Below are 12028 nucleotides of genomic sequence, written 5' to 3'. Positions count from 1 at the left end.
TCTAGGGTAAAGAAAAGATATAGTCAGGAGATAACTGGGTAAGCACTTAAGTCTTAGAACCAGCTACTGCTCTTTCTGTCTGTAGAGCAGATCATTGAAAGAAATGGCCGCTTTGAGGGTAACAATCCATGATTTCTGGTTTGTATCTACTTCCATATGTACTCAGTCTGCATCTATAAAGCTATAGAACCCGTGCTAGTCTCTGATATTACCAATGTTAATGGATTTTTTTAATGTTTATTTTTGAGTGTGTGTATTTGAGAGTGTGTGCAAGCGGGGGAGGGGCAGAGAAAGAGAGGAAGACAGAATCCGAAGCAGGCTCCAGGCTTCAAGCTGTCAGTCAGAGCCTGACGCAGGGCTCAAACTCACCAGCTGTGAGATCATGACCTGAGCCAAAGTCGAATGCTTAACAGGCTGAGCCACCCAGGTACCCCACCAATGTTCATGTTTTAATGATTGAGGTTTCCCAGTGCCTGGTGTGAATGACAATCTAGGCAAAAAATTCGGTATCTCCCCTTCTCTACAATCCCTTTTCTAACAGGAACTATCAATCTCCCACACCTGTATTAAATGAATTGAGATAGGAGTGGTTGGGGTTGTTTTTTTTTTTTTTTGGCCCCCAACGCCACTACTTCCATGGTAAGATGAAGTGCTGTTGAGCCAAAGAGAATCTCTTTATTGCTGATCTCTTTCCAATTCCCCTAAAAGTTGAATTGAGAAACACCTGTACTGAATAACATTGGCAGACTTGGAAAGGGAAGAAGTTCCATTGGTTTAAGTAAAAATACCAAGATGTTGGAAACACATTGGCCTTCACCCAGTGTAAAGAGTGGTAGTACAACATCCAGTGGATGTAACACATTGGTCAATGGAAAGGAACCTATGAAGTACTAGTAGTATAGAATAGGATGGTACCATGTTATGGGCCAGTGAGAAGACAATGTGTCCCAGGGACCAGTGGGGAGAGTTTTCTAAAAGATAATGACAGGACTGATAGGGCATATTTTCAGGATAGGAAATGAATAGTTATTGCGGTGCTAACTGCTGAGCTCAAAACGCTACCTCTAGGTACCTTGCCCCTCAAGCCCCCTACCCCAGTAAAAGTCTTGGGTGTCCGAGGCGGGTAAGCTACAGCCTTCTCACATATGGGACCCCCCAGAAGGAAGGTTGGGACCAGGATGGTACCAAGAAAGACTGAAGGGCCCGCCCACTTCCCTACCCCCGCCTAAACTGCAATTCCCCTCCCTGCCGCAGGGGGCACTGCAGGCCCGGGGGAGGTTGGGGCGGAGCGCTGCGAGGGGCCCGGAGCTGCCGTCCCGCTCCAGAGCGCGGGGGGCGCTGTGCGGGGCCCGGGCTGCGGCTCCGCTCCCGGCCACGGGGGGCGCTGCGCGGCGCCGGTGGTTGGTGGTGGCTGTTGGGGGGGGGGGGTGGGGGGAGCCGCGGCCGCGGGTGGTGCGGAGGGAGGCCTTGCGGGCGGATCGGGCGCTCAGCGGCAGAGGTGGTGGGAGGCGGCGGGTGGGAGCGCGGGTCTGGCCGGCCCTGGCGATGGCGGACGCGGCGGCCTCCCCGGTGGGCAAGCGGCTGCTGCTTCTGTTCGCGGATACCGCGGCCTCGTCCTCGGCCTCGGTCCCCGCGGCGGCGGCGGCGGCGGGTGGAGATCCGGGGCCTGCGCTGCGCACTCGGGCCTGGCGGGCCGGCACAGTGCGGGCTATGAGCGGGGCGGTGCCCCAGGACCTAGCGGTGAGTGGCGGCCGAGGCAGGCACTTGAGGCCGGGGCTGCGGGGCCTGCGGGCGGCCTCCCCGAGGGCCTTTGTGAGGGGGCGGTGGGGTGGGGGGTGACCCAGTTCCTCGCCCCCAGATCTCCTCAGCGCCCCCCACCGGCTCCTCGGCACCCCGAGCTCTGGCCGGCATGGCTTCCGCGTCGGGGTGCGCGCCCCGGTTTCCCCCGGGGGGCAGCCAGGGCGCCAAGAGCTGCTGCCTCCACCCGACAGGCCCCGCCTCCTCAGCGACCCCTTTCTCAGCGTCCCCCCCACACCCCCAAAACACGCCTTGCGAGCAGGCTCCCGAACCCTGGGCTCCTGGGCCCCTCAGAGTTCGGCTGGTGCTGTCGCTGCTCCCTGAAAGACGCGGACCTGTAGTTCGCAGCCTCCCTGGAAATCTGCACCCTGTTCCCTTCCTCCCGGGAGCCCCGAGTGGGGCGGGAATGTGGGCAATTGTGGGAGGCACAGAGGCTGCAGTTGGAGCTGCTCGGGGCTTTTTTATCAGGCAGTTACTTCCTCCTTGTCTGAGCCGGGCTTGGCCTGGCGGTCTCCAGAAAGGCCAGCTCTCAGGACTCTTCAGGCTCCCTTTCTCTTTGAGCTTCTGGGTGACAGGAGCTGCGGTTGTGGCTGTTTTTGATAAGTTTGAGATCTGTCTTAGGAGCGGAATGGGGCTGCTAGGTGGTGCTTTTTTGCTCCCAGCTCGGCTACTCCCTCAACCCTGGGAGAGGTTTTGTTTTGAAACTTTGTGTTGGAGCTTGGGCGTTTTTGAATACTTGGCCTTGGTGTATTTCGTGATTGAAGTTATTCAGTAAAATAGAACTTAACTAGCATTTGGGACCTTGTGTTATTTTTGTTAATGTGGCGGCACAATATTGTCTTTGAGCTTTGGCAAGCCTCTTTAGTTCCTCATTCTGATAGCAGCCCTAGCTTCTCTGTTAAGACTATGAAAATAGGGAGATTTTTTTGGAATGTAATAGAAGGTAAATTTTCGTGATGAACTTGCTTCTGCAGATATTTTATTTGCTGTAAGTGGGAATGATTTCCTGAGATTTGATGTTAATATTGTAGGCTTCTGATACTCATTTTTCTACCTATTGATTAGTGGTGTTAGGCTTTTTTTTTTTCTTTTCCTCTGATATGCAGGCTTTATGGGTTGTTTAGCTTGCGGCTGGCTTAGCCTTTCCTTCTGCTACTTGAGTTCACATTCTTTGATCTTTCTCCATGCTAAATAAGAAAAGGCTGTTTGGGCATTTATGTGGCTTCAGTGGGGCGAATTTATAAAAAGCTACCAGGAATATAAAGGGATGAGGGTGATGCTTAAGGAGGGGATTTGGTTGTAAAATACTCTGTGCTTTCTTTAAAAGATTGCTTTCTAGGTTGGGATGGGGGAGAGGTGTCTATCTCAGATCCAAAAATTTACTCCCATAAATGAAAAACATAATTAGGATCCACTATTATATGCATACTTCGACCTAAGGCCTAGTCTGCCCTAGCTTTTCAGTTAGAATTTTATATTCTAGTTGTTTCCTCCATCAGATGAATTGCTAATGAGCTCTGCACCTGAAATGGCTACCCATTCACTTTGTTGTTTGCTGAGCTCCCTAAGGACAGAGGTTTTTGAAGCTCACTGAAATGCTGGACACCTACTAAGCTAAATACTGAATAATTTTACCACTGGGCTCATGAAGTGGTTTCCCAAATCAAGTAAAAAGTTGCAGTGATTCTTGGAAATTAAAGTTAAGGGTACATTAGAAGTGTGTTGGGGTCTCATGGAGCTGTGTGCATACAGAAGCAAAGGCAGATTTAGTTTTGAGAATAAACTTAAGCTTGTATGTATATTAAGGGGACATAGGTGAGAAAACTACCACAACAAAACTCACAGCCTTTAGAATTTTTCACCAGTTTGCGAAATTGCTCAAGAATTACAGTAGCTATGTTGAGGTTCTGTTAATGACAATGACTAGCCTAGGATGAGAACTGGACATTTGTTTTTCTTTTTCATTAAAGAGATTTCCTTTGGACCCTAGACATGTGGGCCTTTCCAATTTGCACCACACACCGTAGTAAACACAACCGTCTTCCAATCAAAAGTGTTCTTCCTGTACTCACGGGTGGAGTTTTCAAGCAGCTGGCCTGTGATTGGGCAGATTTTCATTCAGTTAGTTTAAGATGTTTTCAGGCATGCTTGGTTTTGAGCATTGCATAGCAGGGCGCCCCCTGTTAAGGATGAGTAATTGAGGGTTGGATGAATGAGTTTTTGAAGTGATTGAAAACACTTTTCAGTTTTAGGCTCCATTAATGGTCTCTTTCTAAATATTATTTGATCCTGAAATCTTTAAAAATGTAGTCCTGCCCCTTTTAATGAACCCTTTTCTGGAAAACAATACCAAAGCCATGTACTTCCTTAAGATGAAATATGAAAATAGAAAAGTCAGGATCCTGTTGATTGGGAGTTTGGTCGGTAAAGGTTTGCTAGAGGGCATTTTCATCTTCAAAGCTATGCTGACAAATAACTACTGAGAATTTTAGATGTAATAGGACAACAGCTTTTTACCACTACCCCCCCCCCCCATGGAGTAGTAGCTTTATTTGTATTTCAAAATAGGCCTGTCCTGTTATGTTGAAAAAAAAAAAAAATGTGTTGCTGCAAGATTAGTTTAATGGGTTTCTATGCATTTATTTCTGATTCTTCTAACTGTCCTCTTTGTGTTCCCAATCATTACTGGTCCGGATAAGTTGCAGAGACCTTGGGACCTTCATATATGTAGGTGTGGTAGTTAAACACACAGACCAAAAAAAACAAACAAACAAACAAACAAACAAACAAACAAACATGGGTTTTCCTTTTTTTATTAAAAGGCAAAACTTCTATTTTGCGAAATGTCTAATAACCAAAAGAATACACAGGAAAAGCCAACAGTATCTTTCACAGGCTTCCACTTTGCAAAAAAAAGGCTTTGCTTGTCTTTTTTAATTTTTTTAAGTAAAAAAGCCCAGCTTGGGGCTTGAACTCACAACCCTGAGACCAAGCAAGGGTCACATGCTCTGTTGACTGAGCCAGCCAGGCACCCCATTATCTTTCTTAATACTGGTACAAAAAATATCAAAACATTCATCTGTATACAAAAGGTTGCTTTTATTAGTGAATAGTATCATACTGCAGCCTTCCCCTCCCCCCCTTTTTTGTAAGGACTTTTTTTTTTTTTTTTTAAGATTTTGTTTTTAAGTCATCTCTTTACCCAGTATGGGGCTCAAACTTAGAACCCCAGGATCAAGAGTTGCATGCTCTATGGACTGAGCCAGCCAGGCACCCCTCCCCTTTTTTCCATTTACCATTATACCATGGACATCAATACCTATAAATCTTACTCATCCTTTTAGATAACTACATGATATTTCATAGAACGGATGTACCATCATTTGTTTAATCATTCCTCCTTATCCTGGATGTTCCAGTTAGTTATATTTTTGGCACTACAAATAATGCTGTGCTTAATAAACTTGTACACATATCTTGTGTAATCATGGTTTTGTTTCTTTAGTTTAGACACCTAGGAGTGGGTTAGGAATTCTAGGAAGTACATGAATCTTCGGTTGTATTAGATAATACCAGGTAGTTTTCCAGTAAGATGATAGCATTTCTCATGCCCACCAGCAGTGCATACATGCAATGCTGGTTTCCACCTTTCCCATCACTCGTGTCATCAGTTTGTCTTTTTTGGCAATCTGATGGGTGAAAAATAATACCTAGCAGTTTCATGACTACTGGTCTTTTTCTATCTTTATTGGCCTTTTATATTTTTAATGAGTTATATACCTATCTTTTGTCCATTTAAAAAAAAAATAGGAGTCTTTTCACTCTGTACAAGTTCTGTGCATTTTAAGGATATTAACCCCTTTATCCCTCAGGTGTGTTACAATTATTTTCTCTCGTTTGTCTTTGAACTTTATGAGTTGTTTTGCCATACAGAAAAACAAGATGTTTACATCATTAAATTTCTTACACTTTTCTTAATGGTTTCTTTACTTGCTTGGGGATAGCTCCTTGCCCTTGAATCTATGTAAATGTTATTTAATGTTTCTGTATTTTTACCTTTAGATCTTTGGTCTGCCTGGAATATTTTTGTAAGTGGCATGTGCGGTGGGGGATCTAACTTGCTTCCTACTGAGTAATCAGTTGTGGTAGCACCAGTTTTATTAAATAAACTATCCTTTTCTTGCTGTTTGTTAGAATTAAATGATTCTTTTAGTAGCCAATGATTTGTTTTGAATGTGTATCTTAGCTATCGCAGCTATCCAGAATTTGCAAGAGGAGTAGAAGCATATCTGCTTTATTGTTTTTATCCCTTAATCTTTCATCTTTATCTGGCAGAAAGGCGGACTCTAAAGTACTCCTTTCCTTTGATTCCAGATAATGTAATAATTGTAGCAGTGTCCAGGCTAGTACCATGTTTCTTCTATCTGGGAGTCTTCCAAGAGGAATGAAAACTTATCTGTATCTGCCTTATTTTTTTACGTCCTCCAACCTTTCTTCCTTGTCTCAGGTTAGGTGGACTTTAAAATACCTCTCTACTTTGTTCCTAGATAATGATTATAATCAGGTCTAGGACAGTACTCTGTTTCCAGGGCACAATCTCCACCTATGTTCACACAAACGTAGAACTCAGCCCTAATTGAAATGGGAGTTAATGATTATCCTTAAGTGTCCTTTACTTATAATTCCAGGAGTTTAATAAAAATCTGCCTGGTACATGATACACTGTTTATTAAAATAAATAGAATATGTTTTGTGGATCAGTGTACTGTTTACAGAACTGTAAATAAAAGTGAGATTATACAAAAGAATATGTAGTGTTTAAGTGTGAGCCCCTCTAATGTTTTTCATCTTAATTCTCTTAGAGCAGGAGGTCTATTTTTGAACATTAAGCCATCCTTGAGTTTTTCAGGCACTCAAGTGCTTCATATAATTCATTTAAAAAAAAAAAGTTTGTCTTATTGTGTGTGTATAATTGTTAGTAGTTCTATCTTAATTTGCATTCTGTTGAGTTTAGAGCTGTGCAGTATGTCCACCAGTGATCACATACTCTGGCCATTTTGTCCATCCAGCATCCTCTCCCTTTAGTGCACAAATATTTCCTCTTAATTACCATTTATTTCTAAGAGTTGCTTCACTAATTCCCCACCTGCCAGGGGCTCAGTCCCTCCTTTAGTACTCGCTTGCCTACTTTTTATCTCCGACTTGTTATGGTTGATTCACTTGCCCCACTTCCCTTCTTGTAAATGGTGGGGTGAATAACTGTAAATGGTGGGTAAGTTACGTGGCCTTTTCTGTTGTTAGTGATTTTCTCAACAGCTGGAGTTGATGCCTGTAGGGTTTGCTTCCACAAGGCCTGCGGGACTGACACCTGTTGCTGCTTCTCAGTTTTTCCACTGCCTTTGACAGGTTGGTGGTTTTTAAGCCCTCCCGACCCCACTATCCCGACTGCCAAAGTGTCTTTTACCCTTGTTCTGTAGGTGGATAAAACCTACCTGATGTTCAAGTAGTGACTCATATATATGACCTCTCTCAGTTTTGCAAGGGTAAAAACTCCACTTGTGTGTGTGTGTGTGTGTGTGTGTGTGTGTGTGTTAGGGGTAATCAGGCTCTGGGGAACTGATTCTCACTAACCACACTCTCTGGAGACTGATTTGTAAATTCGCATATAAGGTTATTAATTTACAGTAGGAGATACACCTATCCAGAGATCTGCACAGAGCCTCTTCCTGGTCTACTCACGAGACCAAATTATAGATACGAAGGACCCTTGGTGTGCAAAGAATCTTATGAGGGAAATTGGGTGTTGCCAAAAGGATGTTTATAGCAAGCAGCCCTGATTCAGTGATCCTCCACTTTCTTAGTATTTTTTGGCTTTTATTGCTTTGGTTCCCCTTTCCTCTTTGCTTTTATTTTATTTTATTTTTTTTAATTTTTTTATTTTTTTATTTTTTTTTATTTTTGGGACAGAGAGTGACAGAGCATGAACGGGGGAGGGGCAGAGAGAGAGGGAGACACAGAATCGGAAACAGGCTCCAGGCTCCGAGCCATCAGCCCAGAGCCTGATGCGGGGCTCGAACTCACGGACCGCGAGATCGCGACCTGGCTGAAGTCGGACGCTTAACCGACTGCGCCACCCAGGCGCCCCTCCTCTTTGCTTTTAATATTAACCATCAAAATCCTATAAAGAGAAAGTTTGTCCATTCCAGGTTCTACCACCTCTATAAAGCCTTTCTGAATCCCCAATATGTTATTTTTTTTCTTTGCTGTTGTAGCACTTTGTGATATACCTCTTTTGGAATATTAATCACATTTTTCTTCTTATAGATATATAACAAGATATATAGCTTATTTCCTCTACTAAATGTAAGTTCCATCAAGAACAGAATGTGAATTTTTCTGTTAGTATTTTTAAGAGGCCTTTTCTGACTACCATATCTTAAAAAGTAGACTAGGGGCACCTGGGTGGCACAGTCGGTTAAGCATCCGACTCTTGATGTTGGCTTAGGTCATGATCTCATGAATCATGGGTTTGCCCCGTATCAGGCTCTGCACTGATGTTGCAGAGCCTGCTTGGGATTCTGTCTACTTCTCTCTGACCCTCCCCTGCTTGTGCTCTCTCTCTCTCTCAAAATAAACTTAAATTTTTTTTTTTAAGTAGACTATGTAGAAGCCAGTATTAGATTGTTAACTTTCATTTCTGATTTCTTACGGAATTTCTGCTCTGTGGCCTCCTGTTTTAAGGTGTTTATAATTGATCTTTAACTTTTTCCTGTTTATATATATTTTTTTTATTTTTATTTTTTAACATTTATTTATTATTGAGAGACAGAGCATGAGCATGAGCATGAGCATGGGAGGGGCAGAGAGAGGAGGAGCATAGAATCCGAAGCAGGCTCCAGTCTCTGAGCTATCCTCACAGAACCCGACGCAGGGCTTGAACTCACAAATCGCGAGATTATGACCTGAGCCGAAGTTGGACACTTAACCTACTGAGCCACCCAAGCTCCCCTGTTTATATATTTTTATGGATATGGACTCACTACTAATTTTTTTGTCTTGAGATTATTGGAATCTTATTGGAGACCCCAATCCAAGGCCCATTGTCCACCTGACTTGTCACATTAGAAGCTTTAGATGTTTTATTTTTGTGGTTTTGTGGTAATGCATGCCTGTAATACAAAATGAAATTAATTTGATAATTTTAAAAGTCATCCCTGTATTCACAACCAATTAGAAACAGCTGTTCATATTTTGATACATATTTTGATACATATTCATCTAATCTCTTTTTAGAATTGTCAGAAGTTGAATTCGTACTGTATTTTCAGTTTTGTGTTTTGCTGTTTTACTTAATGTAGCACTTTTCCTGTATTACTGAAAACTTTTGTATATGGGTAATTTTAATTTTCTTGGGGCTTTATTTTCCACAGGTAACATGTATTGCTCTCGTAAGTGAAAGGAAAACAATAAAAGCTCTTTAAGAAAAATTTTATAATTTTTATTCTGGATAAATTATTTAACTGTTCCTCTTTCATTGAATATTGAAATTGTTTAAGATTTTAGACTTTATCAATAATGCTGTGTGAGCATTTTTGTGAATAAAGCCTTCCCTCTGTTTAAGGTTATTTCCTAGAATTATTGCTAGGAGTGGTTATTATGAAGACCCAGAGTATGCACATATTTAAGATTCTTGATAATATGTTTTCTTGTTTTTTAAATCATACCAATTTATAATCTGACCAGTAGTGTGAGTTTCTTAAGGAGTGCATGTTTTTCAGGAGCCCCAAATCTGCTAGACATTTTATGCTTTCATTTCATTTAATCCTTAGACAATCCTTTGAGGTACTTACTGTCCCTATTTATAGGCAAAGGAAATGAGGCTCAAAGAGGCTAAAGTGTCTTGCCCTGGGCTACACAGCTAAGAAATAAGGAAGTTGAGATGCAAATTCAGTTCTTTATGATGCTAGAGCCCCTAAAAACACTATATATTTGTATGCTTGAGGTTTTTTTTAGGCTATCCTTATGATACTCAAGTACTTAACATTTCATATATTGCAGATGTTAGAAATTGGGGTGGGGGTTGATGAGGTTAATTGTTAGAAAGCTATCTCTTGAGAAAAAAAAGAAAGCTATCTCTTGATCAGATGAACCATATAGAAAAAAATTGTTTTATATTTGAAAACAGCCATCTTCTAGACGTGCATCATTCCCCATCTTGGCTGTCAAGATATCCCACAGTTTTGTAAAATAATTTCTTTAAAAAAATTTTTTTTAAGTTTATTTTTCACAGAGAGAGAAAGAGACAGAGCATGGGTGGGGGAGGGGCAGAGAGAGGGAGACACAGAATCCGAATCAGGCTCCAGGCTCTGTCTGAGCTGTCAGCACAGAGCCTGATGGGGGCTGAAACTCATGGACCGTGAGATCATGACCTTAGGTTGGACGCTCAACCTACTGAGCCACTCAGGCACACCTGTAAAATCATTTTTAATAGACTTTACATTTTGTTTAGAATCATTTAAAAAATAAAATTCAGCTGGTAAATTTTACAGATCTTCTTGGCTTTATTCAACAATGCCTGAATCAACAGCATCCCTTCGAGCTGATAGAAAGGAGCTCCAGAGAGCTGTGCAAAATGAAAGACTTTAATAGGCAGAAGGAGGTGGCACAAGGTGGTTATTCTAGCAAAGAGCTGATTGTTTCAGACAAGGTTACCTTCCTTTGGGGGAGAGCAGGGGTCCATCAGGCAGATTACCTCTCTAGTGCTGACCAGGTAATTCCAGATTTACTGGTTTAAGATTCCCTTGCTAGGAGAAGTTAAGTTGTGGTTTGATGACTTGCGCTTAGCACAAGTGACTCCATTTTGGGCTTGTGCCTTTTTTAATGGTATGTATGTAGGTAGTAAAATTGGAAAACTTAGGGACTTCGGGAGTTGAGTTAATCTTCCATTTCTCTTACTCTCAGCCATCATCATCTGTTATTTTTATCTCTGTAGTTTCTCAAATGCACTTTGTTTTCCATTCATATCTTTTTGGATTAAGCCTTTTTCATCTTTTTACTGGATTATCATGACTTTGTAATTGGTCCCCCTGCCTCCAGTTTCTTCTCTCTGTAATTAATCTTCCACCCTGCTACCAAAGTTAATTCTTTCCTTTTTAAAAAGTTAATTATTTAAGCATTATATGAATATAGATTTTGTTTTGTTTTTAAAAAAGCATTTACTGATTAAGGCAAAAATGCTATTATCCCCTCTGTCCCAATCCTCCTATTCTCTCACATACACACCCTAAAATCTGCAACCAGCTTCTTTTGCATACAACACATCTTGGAGATCTTTCCATGGTAGTCTTCTAGATGTATCTCATTTTTTAAAACTTCTCGATATTTTTCTATAGTATGAATAAAGTGTTTTGCCATTCATCTAATTATAAAATACTTTGTAATTTCTATTTTGATTTTCTATTTAAATTGAGCATTGAGAAGTTTTCCCCCAGATGATATTATCTTTATAAAACATTGTACCATGTCTTCCCCCTCCCCATTTAAAACTATCAGTGGCTCCCTCAAGGCCTATATCAGGGAACATAAACCCACTTGTGTCCAAGGTACCAGGTGTATGAAAACAGCTAGATGACAGACTAGAGAATATAGTGGGTTGGCAACTGGAGAGTGCAGATACTGCCTACAGATGTTCAATGCACATTAAAAACAAATCAACAAAAAAACCACTCTGCTGGCCAAATATGATACCTTTGCCACCAGGTTTCAGTGCATCATGCATTAACATGCCAATCAGAGCCCTTACAGCTTACTTACTAACAGCTGCCACTGCTGCCTGGAACACTCAATCAGCTTTTATGTTTCTCTTCCTTTGCACCTGCCAGAAAGTCTTTCTCTGCCAGAAGGCAACTTGTCCTTTTAGACCCAGCTTGTATACTACTATCCCTTCTGTGAAACCATTCTAGTTTCTCAAAGCAGATATGTTTTCTAGCCTAACATAACATGTTTGTTATTGCCCTTATTACACAGCTCTGTAATCATTTTTATACCTCTGTGTTGACTCTTTTGGGGCGTGAGTCCCTCCTGCCAATTGCTACCATTATTCACCTTGATATTCTTGGTCAGTAAATGCTCTATATATACATAAGAGATGTTCTATTTTTGGTGAGCATGACTGAATGAATAACTTTATTAATTATAGTAAGAGTAGCCTTAGGCAGAACCAGAACTCAAG

General features: G+C 41.8%; 1 protein-coding gene across 2 annotated transcripts in view; it reads left to right on the top strand.

The window, feature by feature from the left end:
* Positions 1–1529: 1529 nt before the first annotated feature.
* The window catches only part of KDM3B (lysine demethylase 3B), a 69508-nt gene continuing 59009 nt past the window's right edge, over positions 1530–12028 (top strand). Inside the window, exon 1 of one of the 2 annotated variants that reach the window (XM_053907459.1) lies at positions 1530–1740. In XM_053907459.1, coding sequence (XP_053763434.1) covers positions 1546–1740 — 195 coding nt within the window. In that variant the 5' untranslated portion in view covers positions 1530–1545. The remainder of the gene's footprint in view (positions 1741–12028) is intronic. The other variant, XM_053907460.1, reaches the window with a different exon arrangement.

This window comes from Panthera pardus, unplaced genomic scaffold, assembly GCF_024362965.1.
Source record: "Panthera pardus isolate Hobbes unplaced genomic scaffold, ASM2436296v1 HiC_scaffold_2, whole genome shotgun sequence".
Classification (NCBI taxonomy): domain Eukaryota; kingdom Metazoa; phylum Chordata; class Mammalia; order Carnivora; family Felidae; genus Panthera; species Panthera pardus.
The sequence above is the reverse complement of the archived record's forward strand: the minus strand, read 5'-3'. Positions and strand labels throughout refer to the sequence as shown.